At 39.4% G+C, this 21,313-nt stretch overlaps 1 protein-coding gene and 1 long non-coding RNA gene across 2 annotated transcripts; both read left to right on the forward strand.

Annotated features, from left to right (window-relative positions):
- Nucleotides 1-13,418: 13,418 nt before the first annotated feature.
- Nucleotides 13,419-15,627, forward strand: smim8 (small integral membrane protein 8). Its single transcript, XM_052098992.1, has 2 exons — nt 13,419-13,760; nt 14,510-15,627. Exons 1-2 carry the CDS (start codon nt 13,581-13,583, stop codon nt 14,666-14,668), a joined length of 339 nt encoding a protein of 112 aa, XP_051954952.1. The 5' UTR covers nt 13,419-13,580; the 3' UTR covers nt 14,669-15,627.
- A 1,247-nt stretch (nt 15,628-16,874) lies between these two features.
- LOC127624255 (uncharacterized) lies at nt 16,875-19,873 on the forward strand. The gene is made up of 3 exons (XR_007968135.1): nt 16,875-17,800; nt 18,852-18,951; nt 19,743-19,873. It is a non-coding gene; the product is annotated as an uncharacterized LOC127624255 (long non-coding RNA).
- Nucleotides 19,874-21,313: the final 1,440 nt, after the last annotated feature.

Below are 21,313 nucleotides of genomic sequence, written 5' to 3' on the forward strand. Positions count from 1 at the left end.
GGGAGTTAGTATTGCTAGAAGAATTTAAAGGGTGTTTGCCTGAGCGTGTGGTGGTTTATCTTAATGAGCAAAAGGTAACCTCGTTGTCACAAGCAGCAATATTATCTGACGAGTTTGTGTTAACACATAAAAATGTTTTCACTTCGACACGTGCAGAGAAGTCTCTAGCTGTTTCTTCTCAGTCACAGTTTACTCATCCTAAGTCCAGTGTTCCCCGTCCTAAAGAAGTTCGGGAATGTTTCTATTGTCACAAACAGGGACATGTCATAGCAGATTGTACTACTTTAAAATGCAAACACCAACCGCAAAGCAAGGGCGTTGGTTTAGTAATACCTCGTACTAGTGAGGTGATTCCTGCTATTTATCATCCTTTTCTTTTGAAAGGATTAGTCTCGTTAACTGGAAAACCGGAAGATCAAAAAGAGGTTCAGATCCTTAGAGACACGGGCGCGGCACAGTCATTCATTGCGGCTGATGTGTTACCCTTGTCTAATGAAACTTCATGTGGTTCTAGTGTAATAGTGCAGGGAATTGAAATGGGGTTCATAAAAGTGCCGTTGCATTGTATACATCTACAAAGTGAACTAGTAACCGGATATGTGAAAGTTGCCGTAAGGCCAGGACTTCCCGTAAAGGGAGTAGATTCCATTCTTGGGAATGACCTTGCAGGTGGAAAAGTGATGCCATTGTTAGAAGTCCTTGACAAACCGGAGGCATTTTGTGATTCAACAGAACTGTCTAGCACATACCCCGATGTTTTTTCTGCATGTGCAGTCACACGTGCTCAGTCACGAAAAGGGGGTGATGTGGTAAGTTTGTCAGACTCAATATTTGCACGTGATTTTACTAATAACACTCACTCAGAAAGTGTTTTGCTTCCGAAGTCACAATCAGAAAAATCAGACACTGACTCCCTGAAGCTTTCAGTTACTCGTGCGCAGGTTATTGTTGCCCAGAAAGAAGATTCGTCCCTTATAAAATCCTTTGCTTCTGTGGTCTCTCCAGATGTTGCAAGACATAAGAAAACTGCTTTCTTTATTGAAAATGACTTGCTGATGAGAAAGTGGTGTGCCAACACTGATCAAGTGTGGGACTGGAATGTTGTTTACCAGATTGTTGTTCCTTCCTCTTATCGTCAACATGTGTTATGTTTTGCCCATGATCATCAGCTATCTGGTCATTTGGGGGTTACCAAGACCTACAATAGGATATTGAGGCATTTCTTTTGGCCAGGGTTGAAAAAAGATGTCACCCAGTACTGTCGTACTTGTCATACCTGCCAATTCGTAGGGAAGCCAAATCAGGGGATTCCCCCTGCACCACTCTCTCCTATTCCGGTGATGGGAGAACCTTTTGAACACATAATAGTGGATTGTGTTGGTCCATTGCCTAAGGCCAGATCGGGAAATCAGTTTTTGCTTACGATGATGTGTGTGGCTACTAGATTTCCTGAGGCAATTCCTTTACGAAAAATCACTGCATCTGTTATTATTAAAGCACTGGTTAAGTTCTTCTCCACATTTGGACTGCCTAAGACTATACAGACAGATCAAGGTACAAATTTTTTGTCAAAATTGTTTGTACAGGTAATGAAATCTCTCTCCATAAATCATCGAGTTGCCAGTGCGTACCATCCCGAAAGTCAGGGCGCCCTGGAACGGTTTCATCAGACTCTGAAATCGATGTTGCGTAAGTACTTCCTGGAGACAGGTAGGGATTGGGATGAGGGAGTTCCCTTGGTTCTGTTTGCTGTGCGTGAAACGGTACAAGAACCTTTAGGGTTTAGTCCAGCAGAACTTGTGTTTGGTCATAGTGTTAGGGGGCCTTTAAAACTCCTAAAAGAACAGATGTTAGAGGTGGATTCAAAACCTGAAACTAATGTGTTGGAGTATGTTAGTAAGTTTCGAGACCGATTACATACTGCCTGTTCTCTTGCAAAAGAGTCTCTAACTGCTGCACAGACCGGAATGAAAGCCTGGTTTGATCGGAAAGCAGTTGCTCGATCTTTTCTGCCTGGTGATAAAGTGCTCGTGCTGTTGCCTGTTCCAGGGTCTGCTCTATCCGCTCGTTTCTTTGGCCCTTATGTTGTTACAAAGAAAATGAGTGATACGGATTATGTAATTCGTACTCCGGATAGGAAACGCCAGACTCGAGTTTACCATCTCAATATGTTAAAGGCATATCATACTAGAGGGGAAGCTCCAGTAGGAATTACAGGACAGACTGCAATGCCTGTTATTTCTTCTGTGGCTGTAACCTCGGATGCAGCATTTTCTCCTGGAATTTCGTGTGTTGATGAGGATGGTGTAGTGCTGCGTAATGCTGCTTCACATTGCGCTAGATAATCAAATTCAGAGATACTGAAAAATCTTCCATCTCATCATGTAGGCCTAACCCACCTTTGTCAATCGGCCTATGCAGCTCACTGAAATGTAACCTGGGACGTTTACCATTCCAAATGAAAGACTTTGCTACGCAACCAAATTGCTTGAAATAAGAGAGGGGGAAATCTTTAGGGAGAGACTGTTGCAGGTAGTTGAATTTTGGAATATAATTAATTTTAATAACATTAACCTTCCCAATCATACATAAATGTAATGAAGCCCACCTGCACACATCACTTAAAACCCTTTTTTTTTAAAGGGTCAAAATTAACTCTAAATCACATACATTTCCTGGGAATAAAATACCCAAATACGTAATGCCCTGTTTGGGCCACTGAAAGGCTGAAGAGCCAAAGCTTCGGACATAGACCAATTAACTCTGTATCCCAAGAATTTAGAAAAGGAATTAATAATTCTGTGGAGGAAAGGGCACATATCTAGTAGGGTCAGAGATGAATAATGAAATATCATCTGCGTAAAGCAAAAGCTTATGCGCCACGCCTCCCGCCATAACCCCTGGAAAATCATCGTCTATTCTTATCACGGCTACTAATGGTTCTAGGGCAAGACAAAATAATAATGGGGAAAGAAGACAACCCTTCCGGGTGCCCCTATCCAGATTCAAATAATCTGAAATTAATCCATTTGTTTGTACCGCCACTAGCGGGGTGTCTATAAAGTAACTTAATCCATCTAATAAACGTATTCCCAAAGCTATACATTTCCAAAATCTTAAAAAGATAATCCCATTCTACCATATCAAACGCCTTTTCGGCGTCAAGTGAGATGCAGCGACCAGAGTCTTATCATTCTCCACTGACCACATGATATTGATGAAATGCCTAATGTTATCAGAAGAGCTGCGGCCCCGACCTGATCTATAGGTATAAGAGATGTTATAACTTTACTTAATTGCTTTGCCAAATTTATTTACAATATTTTAACATCTAGCTGGATCAGTGAAATGGGACAGTAAATCTTACATTCGCTTGGATATTTGTCCTTTTTAAGAATCAGACTGATCCGGGCTTGTGACATGGTTGATGGAAGCTTTCCATTCTTTCATGATTCTGTATTTTTTTAGCAAAAGTGGAGCCAATTCTGTAGCATAAGATCTAAAAAACTTAGTGGCAAAGCTATCAGGCCCTGGAGCCTTGCCTGTAGGCAAGGCCTTAATTACCTCGCCAAGCTCCTCCAATGTTATCTTAAAATCAAGATAATTTTTTGCTCATTTGTCAGTTTAGGGAATTCTAATGGTTCCACAAAGTTTCTAATATCTTCATCAGTAGACGAATACGTGGAACTATATAGATCAAGATTCTTTAAAAGCATTATTAATATAAATGGCTGAAGTAAATATTTTACCACCAGCAGATTTCACTGAGGGAATGGTTCAAAAAGACTCTCTCTGGTTAATAAATATAGCCAGTAGTTTTCCTGCTTTGTCCCCTGACTCAAAGTACGACGGCCTTGCCCTGAATAGCCAAAACTCAATCTTCTGTGACAAAATAGTATTATATCTGTATTTCAATCCGGTCAATTCTCTGAAGCCATCAGACGACATTCGGCACTTAAGCTCTGCCTCAGCACTTTTAATATTCCCTTCCAACTCCACGAGTTCTTGTGCTTTGGATTTTTGGGTGAATGAGGCATACTGTATAATCCGACCCCTAAGGAATGCTTTAAGTGCCTCCCAAGCCACGCCAACAGAGAACACTGAGGACCAGTTGTTCTCCATATAATCATTGATTTCAGCCATTAATATTTTTTGGAATTCAGGATTTTGCAAAAGGGATACATTAAAGCGGCAAATATATGATTTCCTTTTCTCCATATGTGGCAACACCCCTAAACTCACCAGGGTGTGATCTGAGACTAAGATGTTTCCAATTGAGCAATCCACTACAGATGAAATGAGGGACTTAGATATATAAAAAAAAATCTATTCAAGAATAAATCTTATGCGTTGATGAAAGAATGCATAGTCCCTACTATATGGGTTCAAAAGTCTCCAAATACCTGTAAGACCAAGATCTTTACACATCCTGTGAAGCGTCAATGTTGCTATATGATATAGAAACACTATATCATATTACTTACGTTTAATGGGTGCCCCAACCCATTCACATTCCACGTGGAGGGAGAGACAATCCACTCATATTAACATTTGACATTTTGACATGAAGAAAAGTAGATTGTGTGTCAAAAATACAATTATAAAGACCACATTCCAACATTAGTGCAAGATTTTCAGCTAATTCCCTCTCCGATGACTCCAGATAATCGATCCGTTTCTTGACCTCCACCACTCTTGTAACCATATCAGTGAATTTTATCTCTATGGCAGTGATCAATTGACGTATTACAGCAAGATCCTCCAAGTCAGCAATGACCTTCACCAGCATTGCCGACACGTTCAGCAATTCATGCCGAATCTCCTTCACCTCACCGGCCAAAATGACTCCCTGGTCTGCGGCCTTGTCAGGGGTATCAGCTTGAGCACTTAAGTGTTTTTTAATGTCTTCAGAGCCCGAGGATTTTGAATTCTTTGACATATTGTCTTCTTAGAACATTTAAGGATCAGGATGTATCAAATCTCACCAGTTTATGACTTAAAAAGTATTAAAACCAGCGAAATGCACAGAGCTCGCCGTTCACACATCCAAACCTTGCATGTGTCACGTGACTCTGAATAGATGCATTTCTATGCCCAGCCTCCTTTGTTTGAAACAGAGTACTCAGACTGAGAGAGATAGACAGGCTGAAGGCAGCTACAATTACACTGTGTCCTAGCCTGACAGCAAACGACACATGATAAAAGGTATATTTTTGGTCCTAACCAGCCATGACGAGCTATCAGGGGCGTCGCACCCGTGGGGGATGTGGGTGTTTTAACACCCACACTTTTCCCGATGAGAGGGTTCAACACCCACACTTTTTCTGCAGTTTTGCACAAACGCCTTACTACAGTCGCTCCTCCGTTTCTCTGGCCGCTCTGTGTCTGCGCTCGCTGCGGCTGCCTCATCTCCCCCTCCCTCTCAAACATGACACCGGCTTTGAGTGTGACCGGCTGATGATTGGCTGTTCTGCCTTAAGTCCCGCCTCTCTTGATGTGTTAGATTTATCGGTTAGCTCGTGCTGAGGAGGCGGGAACTTATGGTTATGGTTATTTGCATCTCCCTTTTCCAGGTACTTTGAGTGTTTATGCTTTCAAGCTTTTTAAATGAGCTTGATATGTGTTTGGGAAGATGTTCTGTTTATGTTTTGTTGACATGTCGAGTGTTTTCGGTATTATATTTCGTTTTTTGACTAATGCTAATTGGGATATTGTTCAGCAGCTAGCTAAATTCGGTTATGTATGTGTCATGCAATGTATATAGTAGTCTAACTGTGATGAAGAAGGAAGGGAATTGACGAAGAGGAGGGACAAATTGCCATTGTTAAGCAGTGTATTTATGGGTTTATTGCCAGTTGCAATTGATTTTGAAATTTTGAGCATTGTTTGTTGATTAGCTGAATACTTTTGTGGATACTTACCTGTTGTGTTTGTACCTGTCGAGGAGAAAAAAAGTGAGAAATGATGACATTGTTTGCATACCTGTTGTTACCATCATAGTTGAAATAAAAGTGTATATTATTTTAATGTTTAAAAACAGTAAATTGTTACATTATTTATACCACCAGAGAAAAAGCTTTGTGTGGGCGTTTTTTTCCCCGTTTTCAAGGCGCAAGTAAGCAAAATTTAGCAGTCACAGTCAGACCCATGTCACTATCAAGCTTACCAGTCTTTTTGTCAGTAAGATGCAGAAAAGAAAGAGGCAGGAGAAGATTGACACCTTTTTCTAGAGAAATCTTGTAAGTGAAGTTGAAAAATGTTGACATTAAAAAACAGTAGCCTATTACCATTAGATATTGTTTGCATTTATTTCATGATATTACTTTTCAATATTCACTGAGGTTTGCTAGTGCCACAGCTGTAACTGTTTGACCATATTCCTTTACCACTGCACCCTTGTTTAGGATAATGGTGACTTAAACATTCCGGTTTTCTCCTTCAATGATTCTGCTTGTTATCATCAGGTGTCTTCAATAATGCTCAATCATCACTCAGTTATTCACTTAATTATCTCATTAACTTTAACACTGCTTCAGTGTTCATTTAACACTCTGCTCAGAGTTTAATTGGGTCGCTTAAAATGACTTAATTCCATGATGTTGAAGTAACATGACCAAATTATGTTTGTTTAACGTAACCCAGTTATGTGGGACCTGTTGACATAAAAAAGTTAATTAAAGTCAACATATCATTTTTTTTAGTGGGTCATATGTTCATTGGTCAGTTTTGGTTGTTGTTGTTGGTTGCATTTATATATATATATATATATATATATATATATATATATATATATATATATATATATATATATATTTGTTCTTAATATATGTTGTTTGTATATCTGGAGTATATCTGAAAATAATTTCCCCCTGGGATTATTAAAGTATTTCTGATTCTTTAGCAAGTCTACTGTTGTGTATTTTCACAACAGAGTTTTGACTTATTTTCTGTGTTCCGAGTGTGTTTTTATACTTTTCTAGTATCACTCATTTAAATGGGAAGCTTTTAATATCTTGTATATTATATTTTTGTACCCTTCTGTCATTGTATTCATCGTTTTTATTGTTAATAAACAAACCACATCCATCCCCCGCACTTTTGAAAAGCTTGCTACGCCCCTGCGAGCGATAGTACATTCTGTCGATTGCTTGATTTGTTTTCCGGCATAGCGGCGGGAAACACTGTCCGCTATGATCTGGCGCCTGTCCAAAAACTTTCTCATAACATCTCAAAAAATCTTGCATCTCACTAGCCAGTTAAAAACTACTTGATTTTGACTGAGAATGTTACACCTACCGAATGTTTTTGCTGAGGGATCAATGCAGAGGTCTGTCACAAATACTCACCAGTTCAGAATGGAGACGAAACATCTGCTTCCTCTATCTCTCTCAGTTTGATTGAGTACTCGGTTTCAAAAAAATAAGGCTGGGCATATAAATGCATCTATTCTCTGACTACATACTCATTAGACTCATCACTGTAGTGAACCTGTCTTTAGATAAACTGTTTCTCTCATGCACAGAGGAGAGTAATGATCGGTCAACAGTTTTATTAAATGATGCATTTAATTTTTTTTAATTAAACAAATTATACTTTTGCATCCTTTAGAAGCTTGAAGATGTGGTCACCATAAACTGCCAAAGTACATTTCTGAAATCCAAAAGCTAGATATAGGTATCGCACTAACTGAAGAACCACATGTATCACTTACTTCTTTTTTTTGTATTTTTTATTTTTTTTTGGACATTTTGTTTTTATGTAAATAAACAAAGGTACTTTTTTTTTGTACTTTAGACCTTTGTTTTGTTGGATAAAAAAAAATTTGCTTCATACCATGTATGGAAATAGGAGATATTTGTCAATTTACAGATGGAGTCACATTGAGAGCCCCATATTTCTGGGATTTTTTTTGGGGGGGGAATTTTCTCCCTTTTTCTCCCCAATTTGTAACGCCCAATTCCCAATGCACTCTAGGTCCTCGTGGTGGGGTAGTGACTCGTCTCAATCCGGGTGGCGGAGGACGAATCTCAGTTGCCTCCGCGTCTAAGACCATCAATCTGCGCATCTTATCACGTCGCTTGTTGAGCGCGTTACCATGGAGACATAGCGTGTGTGGAGGCTTCACGCTATTCTCAGCGGCATCCACGCACCCCACCGAGAGTGAACCACATTATATCGACCACGAGGAGGTTACCATGTGACTACATGGAGACCTAGCTGGAGTCACTCAGCACGCCCTGGATTCAAACTCACTTATCCAGAGGTGGTAGTCAGCGTCTTTACTTGCTGAGCTACTCAGGCCCCTATTTCTGGGATTTAATCATTAAGTATGTTGCTTTAAAAATGAAGATACAAGAAGGAAAGTTTGTTCTGAACCAGAATCTAAAACAACATGACAATGACATGAAGATATCTTTAATACATCTAGTTATAGACACTTCAACTTTGGAAAAACAGCACAAAAAATTTATTTTTTCTCTGCAAAATGATGGATTACACAGTAGATATTGATCCATGGCATTTCATATTTTGGCTTTTATCATCACGTATCTTAAAGGTGCACTCAGTAATTATTTCCTCATTTAAATGTCCTTAACTCCTTGTAATTTTTCAATACAGTACTATGCAAAAACAAATTCGGCACTTGTGAAAAATGTTGCATATTGAGGATGTCTTCAAAAATAATGACATGAATAGTTTTGATTTATCAATTAATGTCATACAAAGTCCAGTAAACTTAAAAAGCTAAATCAATATTCGGTGTGACCACCTTCATCTTTAAAACAGCCCCAAATTCTCCTAGATACACCTGGACACAGTTTTTCTTGGTTGTTGGCAGGTCGGATGTTCAAGCTTCTTGGAGAATTCATCACAGTTCTTTTATGTATTTATGCTGTCTCAATTTCTTCTGTCTGTTCATGTAATCTTTGTGGAGGCCATTACATCTGTTACAGGACTCCCTGTTCTTCTATTTTAATCCTGCAACCCTGCAAAAGTAATGTTTGGGAGTCTCACATTTATATTTCCTTTTGACACATTAAAGCTGAAGCTATAAAAAACCATCTTAAGACAAATGCTTTTGTGAAGCATCTTATGTGCAAAAAGACTTCTGTACAGTACTGTGTATGTAGGAAATCATGAGCGCTCACATTAAAATGAAGACTCCAGTCATATCAGTGACCTTATAAAAGCTGTTTTATTCTACATGGAGAGGGTCTGCATATGGGGGCTGCCTTGTTAGAATCACATGACCAGCTGAATACTACTCTTTTAATCTCAGTAACCGTCCTGTTATTTGACACTTTCACTCATGGATTAAAGTAACTGTGGCTGACTGTGAATGTTACATTTCTACAATGACATCTGAAAGTGAAAACTATTGATTTTAAATGCTGCCGCATCCAAGCCGCTAGGTGTCAATGTAAGTCCAAGATGACATGACACAAGTTACTGAGTGCACCTTTAATCTTGCTTCAGTAAGTCAAAACATTTCAGTCAGGGAAGTTTCTGAAATGTAATTTATTTGACATGGAATAATTCTGCATGTTGAACATTCTTAAATGTAAATGTTGGATTATGAGCATTATTGCAAACAAATGGGGAAAAAACCTGTAGATTTGTGTAACACCACAGGTGTGCATGCAGTTTTAATGAAAAATGCAAGCTGTTTTACATGTGCATAAATTACTGATGAGCTCAGCAGCACTGATCGTGTTACCAGCAGAGTGACTCAGCAAAGATAGACCCCCCCCAAAAAAAAGAATTGAATTTGTTTGTTAGAGGCGTTAAGTTTTATAGGTGATTAAAAGTAATACATCAACAAAAAATTGAATATGCTGATTTTTTTCTTCTTCTAGTGATTGACCAATATATTGACCAGAGCGAAATTTGGTTATATTGAGTTTATTGGCATTAGGTGATAAGTGTACCCACTTTGTTGAGTAAATTAATCACTGGATGTTAAATTTGTTATTCACTGTTCTCAAATCAGCACACATTCAAATTTTATTTGAGCTCAAATTTGTAGAAAAATTACTTTTTCTGCACTCAAAATATCATCTTGCATTCACAAAATTGGCATAAATAGAATGGCATAATTCTCTAGCCTAGGATGTGCGTGTTCAGGGGCCGGTTGCACCAGCTATACCGTGCGTTACAGCTTAGTCTAGTTGTGGCGTAATTGGGCACTAAGTCATAATTTACACACTACTAAATATTTGAGCGTTGCTCCATTAAAGGTGTAATAATATGTAACAATTTTAATGTAATATTTGCCTTTTTGCCAATGTGTGAACGGCTTGTAATGCAACTTAAAAAATGAGCCCTTCCCGGACTTCCTAGGTTGCCTATTAAAGGGCACCTATTATGGCATTTAAAATGTTCCTAATGTTGTTTTGGGAGTCCCCAACAACAGTTTTACATGCATGCAATGACAAAAAACACTTTTGTTGTCTTAAAATATGCATTTATGTTTACCTGATTTGCTCACCGATTCCCAAATGATTCGTTCAACGACTCATTTTTCCAAACCCCTCCTTTGCGTGACGCTAATCTGCGGTGATTGGTCAGATGACCCAGTCAGTTGTGATTGGTATACTCTGTGCAGAGATTGTCGGAAACGGAACACCCATCACCGCTTTGTAGTAAAAAAATCAAAATCAGAGAAGGAATTTGAGTTGATTTATGTTAGCGATCATAGCCCAAAGTTCGGTGGTAAACACCCAATCAGTTATTGTTTGCATTAGCCCAACGCATAAACATATTGGTAAAGCACTGCATTACTACAAGTTATTGCTCTATTCTTTATGACAACTCCAATAACATCGACAAACATTTCACATTTTCAAAAAAATTGACATTGGAGACCTAGAAGCTGCGCTGAGCGTAACTTACACAACACACACAAATACTTATTAAGCATGCTAAAAAACACATAAAAGCAACAATTATTAATAATACTTACAGGTTGTGATTCGGAGGAGGAAGCTGATCCAAATAACTTGGTACTGAACCTTCCTTCAGTATCAACCGGCTCGCGAATCCACACTTGAAAGCATTCATGTTCGTAAAGCAATCGTCATTAAAATGACGCGAACACAGCACAAGGTTCGGGCTATACTTGTGTGGTATAGTTGTAAATATAAACTCTAGCCACTGATTCTTCACATGCTCATCCCTGGGCAGTGAAAAAATGGTCGCTTTTGATATGCACTTCAGAACACAGCGTCTTGTTGTCGACATGATGTTTTCAAGTTTTCCCTGGTGTCTGCGCGCGCAATGAGTGGGCGCGGCCAATTTGATAATTTTTCGTCTTGACGTCACAACGAAAAGGAAAATGACTCATTAAAAACGATTCATTACATTGACTCAGAGTCGACTCCTACATTTGAGAGACAATAACTTTTTTTACGGTGAACTTTCATATATAAAACTTTGCAGGATGTATTTGTTCACTTAAATCTGTTACTACACACTACATGAAAGGTAATTTTCTAAATTCCATAATAGGTGCCCTTTAAAGCCTGTAGACTGATTTTCATGTGAAGGGAGCGGTGGCTTTTGCGCACTCCCGAGAGCCTTGCCTCAGTGCTTCTCTTCCTCTATTCAACAGCCGCAACAGACAGCCTGCAACACTAGGAAATGTTATCTTAGAGATGGATATATACATAATATATCTACTGAATCCAGTCTTGCTAAGTGGGAACGTGATCAAGGTTGAGTGAAAAATAGAGTGAACATTGGCGGGACATTTGATTCCTGGAGGGACCTTTGTTTGGTTTTGGGGATCAAAACCGACCATGAATTGATGTTCTTCTTATTGGACAGGTAAGCTTACATAACTGCAAAGCACGTGAAATATAGTGCCATAAGGATTGATCTGTGTCATTTTAGCTAACTTGATCTTGCCTGCACAGAAACTGTCATAAATAATGTTAATCTGTAATTATTTAGTAAGTAAACTACAATAACACATGAAATGAATGCTAGACAATGTTCTAGATAATGCAAAAAGCTCCATTCATTAGTGTAACATAACTTGGTTATACAGCAAATATACGTATACAATCTATTATTATAAAACAATAGCACATCAATACTGAATTGTGCCAACATATTTATAATGTACAGTCTATTTTATAAACAGCTACTGTCATCATCCACCAAATTTAGCTAACCGCTATTGATAAATCTGGCTAGCTAGCTAACATCAACATAGGCTGTCATATAAATGCAGTCAATGTATCATGCAAAGAAAAGTGATTATTCAAACTACAGTCTCACATAGTCAGACCGATAGCCACACTTTGTGTTAGCCCTATTCCAGCACTGGAGTGTCAAATACAATATACAGTCGCAAACTTTGTAGTAAAACATTCATAACTGTAATTTTAATTATGCTACCTCATCTGTCAACATGATGCCAGTGAATCACGTTCAGGCTCTTTACACGTTACGTCATTGTTTTGGATGCTTGCTCGTGTCCCTATGGAGTGTGTGCACCAGCACGATCACGAGCATGAGCAACAGGTAGCTGCTGCAGTTCACTTAACGGCCACAGGTGTCACTAATAACAAGGGTTTCTGAATCTTACATACTGCACATTTAATCTTAGGTAGGACGTAACACTACATATTAACTAAATATTTACGGGAGCCTCCGACCAGGAGCAATGTATGGAATAAAAAAGCAGACTCATTTAATGAAATCAATTAGCTCATGTTTTGGTTTACATGCTTCAGTCCTTTCGACGTGTATTTAATGAGGTTGGCATCTATAATCGTTTACATTCACTAGAGAAAATATTATGTAAAAAACGTCTTCAGCGTGAAACCGATCTAACTGTGCACTTTCCTGTGTACGCCGCCGGTGTCAAGTTTCAACATATACGATATATATAACATATTAAAATGAACAAATGTCTATTTTTCCAGCCTGTTATATAAGTAATTATTTATTGCCCATTATTCGTTTTAGATAGTTATTAAATATTGTTATTTACATAGGCTAAATATACCATTAATTAACTCTTGTTTTATTATGTTTCATATTTAATGGGGATATCATTTTTCACAGCTGACATATCAAACAGAAATTCGCGGCTTTTTAACACGTCTATGTACAATTTTGAAGGCTGCGTATTGGATCAATAAAGTACACATCATATTATGCGACTACACATTACTTTACGACCTACTAGTTAAGTCTTGCCTTAGGAACAGGTGGTGCAACCAAATTAAGCACCAAGTTAGTTACACACTAATTAGTAGTCACTAAGCCCTTACTGTGAACTTTGCGTCCTAACTTAAATGAGTATTTACGCACAGCTGGTGCAATTAATCCCTGAACACTAGTGGGCGCTGTGCAATCTCTCTGAATAGTTTAAACCCGTCTGTGCTCTCTTTATGCTCGATCGTCTATCTTTCCGAAATGACCTCGTCCTGTGGATCAAAATAACACATGAGTGTCAGGCTAAACTTAAATAATTCAGCTTATCTTTGGTTCGAAGTGTCCGTCTAGGGAGCTAAATATTGCAGAACATCAGAGTGTGTTTTAATGCGCTCTGAACGACAGCAGTGAGGATGTGTTCCGCAGAGGACGGCAGCGGGAAAGCAAGCGCGCAGCAGCCGGGTAGTGGGAAAGCAAGCACGCAGCAGCTGGGCAGCGGTCAAGGGGAGTCGGGCTACAGGAGTCCCGGGCTCCGGGGTGTCAGAACCACATCACTGTTCCGCGCTGTCAACCCGGAGCTCTTCATCAAACCTGCAAGTCACTTTCACAGATTTCAAAGTTGTCAAATGCTTAGCACTCCCTTGTAAGAAATAACTGGCTATTATATATGTACTTGTGTATCAATACCTTGTGTGCTGACTAGCTAAACAACACGTTTGAGCGTCATCGGCATATGAACACTCAGCTCGACTGGGTCGGAATGCTTTGATGCCCTGTCATTGTATGTGGGTAGGGTAGGCAGCTCACTGGGTTTTGAGACATGTGCATCAACAAATGATGCATGATGCATGTGGTTATCTAATCAGCCAATCATGTGACAACAGTGCATACAATTGTGCAGATACGGGTCAGGTTCACATCAACCATCAGAATGGGGAGAAAAATTGTTATCTCAGTTATTTGGACCGTAGCATGATTGTTAGTGACAGATGGGCTGGTTTGAGTATTTCTGTAACTGCTGATATCCTGGGATTTTCACACAGAACAGACTCTCGAATTTACTCAGAATGGTGCCAAAAACAAAAAACGTCCAGTGAGTGGCAGTTGTGTGTATGGAAATGTCTTTTTGATGTAAGAGGTAAACAGAGAATGGCCGGACTGGTTCGAACTGACAGTGTACGGTAACTCGGATAACCGCTTTGTACAATTGTGGTGAGGAGAATACCGTGCTGTTTTGGCAAAATGAGGGGGACCTACACAATATTAGGCAGGCGGTTTTAATGTTGTGGCTGATCTGTGTATACAAATGTCATGATTATTTCCCCTGTCATTTCCCCTGCAGAATAAGCCGATGATGGTTTTTGGACTAGTGACCATCAGTCTGTGTGTGGGGTACCTGGGCTATCTGCACGCCATCAAAGAGAACGACCAGCAGCTGTACGAGGCCGTAGACAGCGAGGGAGAGAGATACATGCGGAGGAAAACCTCCAGATGGGACTGAATAATGGAGCCAAAAATCTCAACCTGTGCTGCGTTTCTAAAAGCATCGCGAGCTTAAGATGATCGTAGAGACCATTGGTGCCAATGGATTCTATGATCTACTTAGCTTACGCTGCCTTTGGGAAACGCAGCCCGAACTCTAAATTAAAAGGACAGTTCACCCAAAAATGAAAATTCTCTCATCATTTTCTTACCCTCATGCCATCCCAAATGCGTATGACATTCTTTCAATCCCAGCAAACACACAACGTCCCCTAACCTTTGCGTATAGTTCCCATTTCGTTCCAATTCCTAATGTTCTAAGAATGTTCTCTTTAGGTTCTTTATTTTATAGCCATAAACTAATGTTCCAAGAACGTTGCAGGGTGGTTTTTGTGGGATAACCTAAACAACCTGTATACAGAACATTCTAGTGGTTATTTTTAGGTTTTCTTCTTTATAATTATAAACTAATGTTCCCAGGACATTGCAGGGTGGTTTTAGTGGATAACAAAACATTCTCTAGTGCTTTTTTGGGGGGGTATTTATGATATACTATACTATATATTTTAGGTTATATTCTGCATCTAATACATGTACGCACTTAGGTCTGCACATACTTTATTCGACCATCTTCCACATAGCTTTTATGCACCCTTTAAGGGCACTGTGAGAAAAAGATACAACTTGAAATGTCATCCCCAATCAAAGTAAGAACATGTTTATTTCCACATGACTCCTAGCGAAGAGGACATTCATACAGTACATACATGCTCCCTTCAGAGTGTCCAGATGAAGAGCTGAGTGAATCGGGCATAGGGAGGATTACTTTTGATTTGAAATCACCCTTGCTGTATATAAATCTGTGCGCTGCTGAATTAAAAAATGAACGGTCATTTCTGTGGAAGAACTCGCTGACTGGCATGCTGACATTCATTTGTCGATTTCCTCAAGCAATAATTGCTTCTAGATGTGAGATTAAATAAATATGGTATTGATTTGAAAATTATTTTTTTTAACTTTTTTGTTGTTTATCGACCACTAATGAGAAGCTCAGATTTCTCTGCTAAACTGTACACATCAGAGGTAAGAAATGCATTTAATATAGCCTGTAAGATTATTTCAATGTTTATTTGATTTTTAATCTACAGTGAGGAAAATAAGTATTTGAACACCCTGCTATTTTGCAAGTTCTCCCACTTAGAAAACATGGAGGGGTCTAAAATTGTCATCGTAGGTGCATGTCCACTGTGAGAGACATAATCTAAAAAAAAAAATCCAGAAATCACAATGTATGATTTTTTAACTATTTATTTGTATGATACAGCTGCAAATAAGTATTTGAACACCTGTCTATCAGCTAGAATTCTGACCCTCAAAGACCTGTTAGTCTGCCTTTAAAATGTCCACCTCCACTCCATTTATTATCCTAAATTAGATGCACCTATTTGAGGTCATTAGGTGCATAAAGACACCTGTCCACCCCATACAATCAGTAAGAATCCAACTACTAACATGACCAAGACCAAAGAGCTGTCCAAAGACACTAGAGACAAAATTGTACACCTCCACAAGGCTGGAAAGGGCTACGGGGAAATTGCCAAGCAGCTTGGTGAAAAAAGGTCCACTGTTGGAGCAATCATTAGAAAATGGAAGAAGCTAAACATGACTGTCAATCTCCCTCGGACTGGGGCTCCATGCAAGATCTCACCTCGTGTGGTCTCAATGATCCTAAGAAAGGTGAGAAATCAGCCCAGAACTGCACGGGAGGAGCTGGTCAATGACCTGAAAAGAGCTGGGACCACCGTTTCCAAGGTTACTGTTGGTAATACACTAAGACGTCATGGTTTGAAATCATGCATGGCACGGAAGGTTCCCCTGCTTAAACCAGCACATGTCAAGGCCCGTCTTAAGTTTGCCAATGACCATTTGGATGATCCAGAGGAGTCATGGGAGAAAGTCATGTGGTCAGATGAGACCAAAATAGAACTTTTTGGTCATAATTCCACTAACCGTGTTTGGAGGAAGAAGAATGATGAGTACCATCCCAAGAACACCATCCCTACTGTGAAGCATGGGGGTGGTAGCATCATGCTTTGGGGGTGTTTTTCTGCACATGGGACAGGGCTGACTGCACTGTATTAAGGAGAGGATGACCGGGGCCATGTATTGCGAGATTTTGGGGAACAACCTCCTTCCCTCAGTTAGAGCATTGAAGATGGGTCGAGGCTGGGTCTTCCAACATGACAATGACCCGAAGCACACAGCCAGGATAACCAAGGAGTGGCTCTGTAAGAAGCATATCAAGGTTCTGGCGTGGCCTAGCCAGTCTCCAGACCTAAACCCAATAGAGAATCTTTGGAGGGAGCTCAAACTCCGTGTTTCTCAGCGACAGCCCAGAAACCTGACTGATCTAGAGAAGATCTGTGTGGAGGAGTGGGCCAAAATCCCTCCTGCAGTGTGTGCAAACCTGGTGAAAAACTACAGGAAACGTTTGACCTCTGTAATTGCAAACAAAGGCTACTGTACCAAATATTAACATTGATTTTCTCAGGTGTTCAAATACTTATTTGCAGCTGTATCATACAAATAAATAGTTAAAAAATCATACGTTGTGATTTCTGGATTTTTTTTTTAGATTATGTCTATGGGCTGAAATATGTGCCACCAGAATCTGAATTTGAACCCTTTATATTTGAATTTGAATGGCTAAACTTGAATAATTGCATTGAAAAACTGAATTTGAATCACATAATTTGAAATTGTATTGTTTAATTAAAATTTAATTTATTCAAAAACTGAATCTGAATTGTATCATTTGAAATTGAATTTATTCGTTTGGAACTGAAGTCCAATAAAATCTGATCCTCACTGAAAATTAAACTCTCTATATATCTTCACATTTCACTTCTCACAATTCAGATTCAGTTCTCAAATTCAATTTCAAGTTACTGAGACAGACATCCGGGTAGTTGGAGGATGAAGGAAGAGCAATCGAGCGCAGATCGATAGATAGCGTTCATTGGCGCACAGGACTCCTCTTGGGCCAATCAGCACCAATGTTTTTGAGCACAGGGCGTTACCCGCCATGAAACAAAGAAGTGCTTGCCTGACTTGCGTGACCACCACCATGGATTCGTCTGGGACAAATACGGTAATGACATTTTTTTTTTACGATCTAACGATCTTTTGTTTAACTGTTGTTAATGTTATAGCTATTTTGTAGAAACAGGGGAAATTAAATCTTTCTCCCGACGTTGCAAACACAGTAGCTATAATCCCACGTTTTTATGGTAGCCTACTAGCTCTGGTAACAACATTTTTGCCTGGTGTTTATTATTTCTAAGCGTTTGCCTCTTCCTCCGGTGAAAATGTTGTTGCAAACGTAGCTAGTGTTAGCCGCCGCCAAGTAGACTGGTCATGTCTTCAGTGTGATTTTTTTTTTTCCCCGATAACTTCTCCTCGTGGTTGTCATTGTCAGAGTAACGTTACTGCTTACTGAGAGGGAGAGATAGAGTAGTAAGCGTGTAAGTTATGTGTCGCTGTGTTTGGCAGGTGCTAGCATAATGTAAGGCCATAAACTTCAGGGCAATTACACCATAGCACTAGCCCTATTCATTTGAATTGAATGCATAAGTTAGCTAATTCCGTTTGACTAGAACACAAAAATAGCACATTTACACTTCGAAAGAAAGCGATACAGCTTCCTGCACAACAGAGCAGTGTAAGTGGCTGATGCCATCACATGTAAAAAAGGTAAGGTGACACTGTATTTTTTGGACACTGTGTAACTGTAGGCTAAATTATGATGTTAAATTAATGTTTATATTGTGCCCCTTTGGTTACTTCATCAGGCAGATTGCTTGTCTTCATCTACATTTCATCTTCTTTTAGGGGATATTCATTATATTCCATCATACCTAATGTTGGGGATTATTAAATTATTTCTATTCTATATTCTGCCTTAATATGTGTAGCTTGTGACAATGTGGTCAGTCACAATTTCCCTGTTGGACAAAGAGAAGCTAAGACAGCAAAGACCCACATAAACACAGTTTGGCATCTCAATCCTGTGATGATAGCCTTACCTGTTTTGCTCACAGCCATAGGATAAACGGCAGATTTATACTGCATATAGATATGTTATGGTTATGGACCACAGAAATGTGGACTTAATGATCTTCTTTGTGTTAACTTATTTTCAGATTCCTGCTGCTCCAGTAGCTCTGATCGACTTCTCCTCTGCTAAAGTCAAAAAAAAAAAAGCTTGACCGTTCTATTGATGGCAGGACAACTGAAAACCAGGTTGGGAAATCACTTCATGCCCAAGAGTGAAGAGAGGGTCAGAAACATATGCTAGTTTTTTTGAGACTTTAAGCAAAAACTGTCCAAGGAGTGCAGCACTGATGGCTAGGGAGCCTTACTACAAAGAATTCATCCCCAAATCTAGTATGCTTCCTAAAACTGTTCTTGAATACAGAACACCAGAGACTCTGCAGCTACCCCCAAAGAGCTTGGAGAGCTATGCCAGGTATTCCAGCTAGAAGAGCTCATCATGTCCCAGGTCCAGGCTGTAGAGAGGGCAACTCGAAGTCAGAGTGCATGCAGGATTTGGTTTAGGCAAAGAGCTGGACGCATAACTGCTTCCAAGCTGAAACAAGCTATTAAGACCAACCCACAGCAACCATCCAAGAGCTTGATCAAGGCCATATGCTACCCAGAAGCATATAGGTTCACCACAGCCGCTACAAGGTATTTAGGGTTTGAATTAGGGTAAGGCAGAGGTAAGGCCGTGTGTAAACAGTGTTTATGTCCAGAAAAAGAAACACTGACAACAGAGGGTATAATTTGGATAAAAAAGAAGCTTGTCTATTAAGTAAATGTATCTTACTGATGGAATATTAAATGAAATGTATAGTAACACATTGCTTTGGTGCACGTTAGTTATTAGTTATAGGGTTATAAGACTATGGTTATGCAGGAGTAGAACTAAGTATAGGGGTTAGGGAAATGCATTTAAATCACTGAACTGGCTCTACACATCCAATACTAAGTAATCATTTCCTTTTCATGTTTTGCATGTGTACTGTGTACAGTTATGGATGCAAACATGAAGCACAAGCCAGAGGAGTCTATGAGAAGCTGATGGGTCGGGAGCATGCAGGCTTCTCCTGTATGGACAGTGGTCTCTGGCTGAACCCCAAGTGGCCATACATGGGGTCCTCCCTGATGGGATTGTTGCTTGTGACTGTCACGGAACTGGCATCTGCTGAGATTAAGGTAATATTACAGTCTCTGTTGTAGTAAAGTCCCTAAATCTCGAGTCTGAGTCGTGTCTCAAGTCCTAAACTGAGCAAAAAGGCAGAAAATATATTTGTTAATCTATTGTTCACGTGTCCTTCTCTCTGTGATTTTAGTGTCCACACTCTCACCAAGATGAAGCCAATCTGCGCTTGTGTGCTGGGGAAAAGGGCTTCTGCCTCATCAATGATGGGGATAATCTCTTCCCCTTGATGTTCGTAATAGCGACTGCTTGTTGACTTTTAAAACGCGTCTTAAGACATATCTTTTTATACAAGCTTTTTTATAACATATTGTATTGAGTTTTTAATGCACTTTATCTGTATGCGGCTTGTTTGTTGTGTGTATTGTCTTATGCAGTGACCTGTATATTGCTTGTGAGGTGACCTTGGGTGTTATGAAAGGAACCATTAAATAAAATGCATTATTATTATTATTATTATAATGTAATGCTGGACCGGACACATGACTACTACTACCAAGTTCAGGGACAGCTTCACATCAGTAGACGCTGAGTACTGTGATTTTGTTGTGTGGAACCACAATGACATTTTTGTTGAAAGGATTTTGCCCGATCTTGAACTTTGGGATGATGTTATCCCTAAAGTTGAGTGCTTTTTTAGAAACGGTATACTCCAGAAATACTGGGACAGCAAGTTACAAACTCACATGTATAATGTAATGAAAGGATCTAGGCACTATACATTTTGACTATTGTTATGAGTGTGGTCTTTGTGAGTTCTGGTTGTTGTATAATTTAAATGAAAAGATTAAATGCCATTGAGAAGACAGAATTATACATGGTGGTTTATTTACAAGATTAGATTTTTCAACAATTGTTATAATAACAAGAACATGGTGTGCAATAACAGATTAGAATCCATTTCATTACATATAATACATATAGCCAGTACAATTGGACTAGTGGATAAAAGTATTACACTTGTTGAAAACATATTAACAGACTGATATGTGTCGGGGCTCAGGTACTACTACTCCCTGTCCTCTTACTTATCATCATCAGAGCCAAGAAGCAGGGATCAGGTATTGGACACTACATGTGTGAGGGCTCAGGTACTGGACTGACTGATTATTATCCCTCCTCCTTACTCCAATGGGACAATAGACTCCGAAAGATTAGCCCCAATGAAGTCCATATTAGACTACCGGTAACTTAATAAGCATTACTAAGTAAATGAGCATTTAATGACAACCTAATGCTATATAAACACAGACATAAAAAACACGTTGGCTAGCTAACATACCTCCGACGAAGTGGTCGCTGCAGACACGGGCATTAACAGACTCTGCTCCTCCCGACCGCAGACGTTAAAAATCGAGAAATCTACTCTATAAAAACCCTTTC

The sequence above is a fragment of the Xyrauchen texanus genome, chromosome 30 (genome assembly GCF_025860055.1).
Source record: "Xyrauchen texanus isolate HMW12.3.18 chromosome 30, RBS_HiC_50CHRs, whole genome shotgun sequence".
Taxonomy (NCBI): Eukaryota; Metazoa; Chordata; class Actinopteri; order Cypriniformes; family Catostomidae; genus Xyrauchen; species Xyrauchen texanus.

Coding starts and splice junctions, on each gene's coding strand:
- smim8 (XM_052098992.1), top strand. CDS start 13,581: ATGTGTTCCGCAGAGGACGGCAGCGGGAAAGCAAGCGCGCAGCAGCCG. Junction 13,761..14,509: donor CGGAGCTCTTCATCAAACCT/GCAAGTCACTTT, acceptor TTTCCCCTGCAG/AATAAGCCGATGATGGTTTT.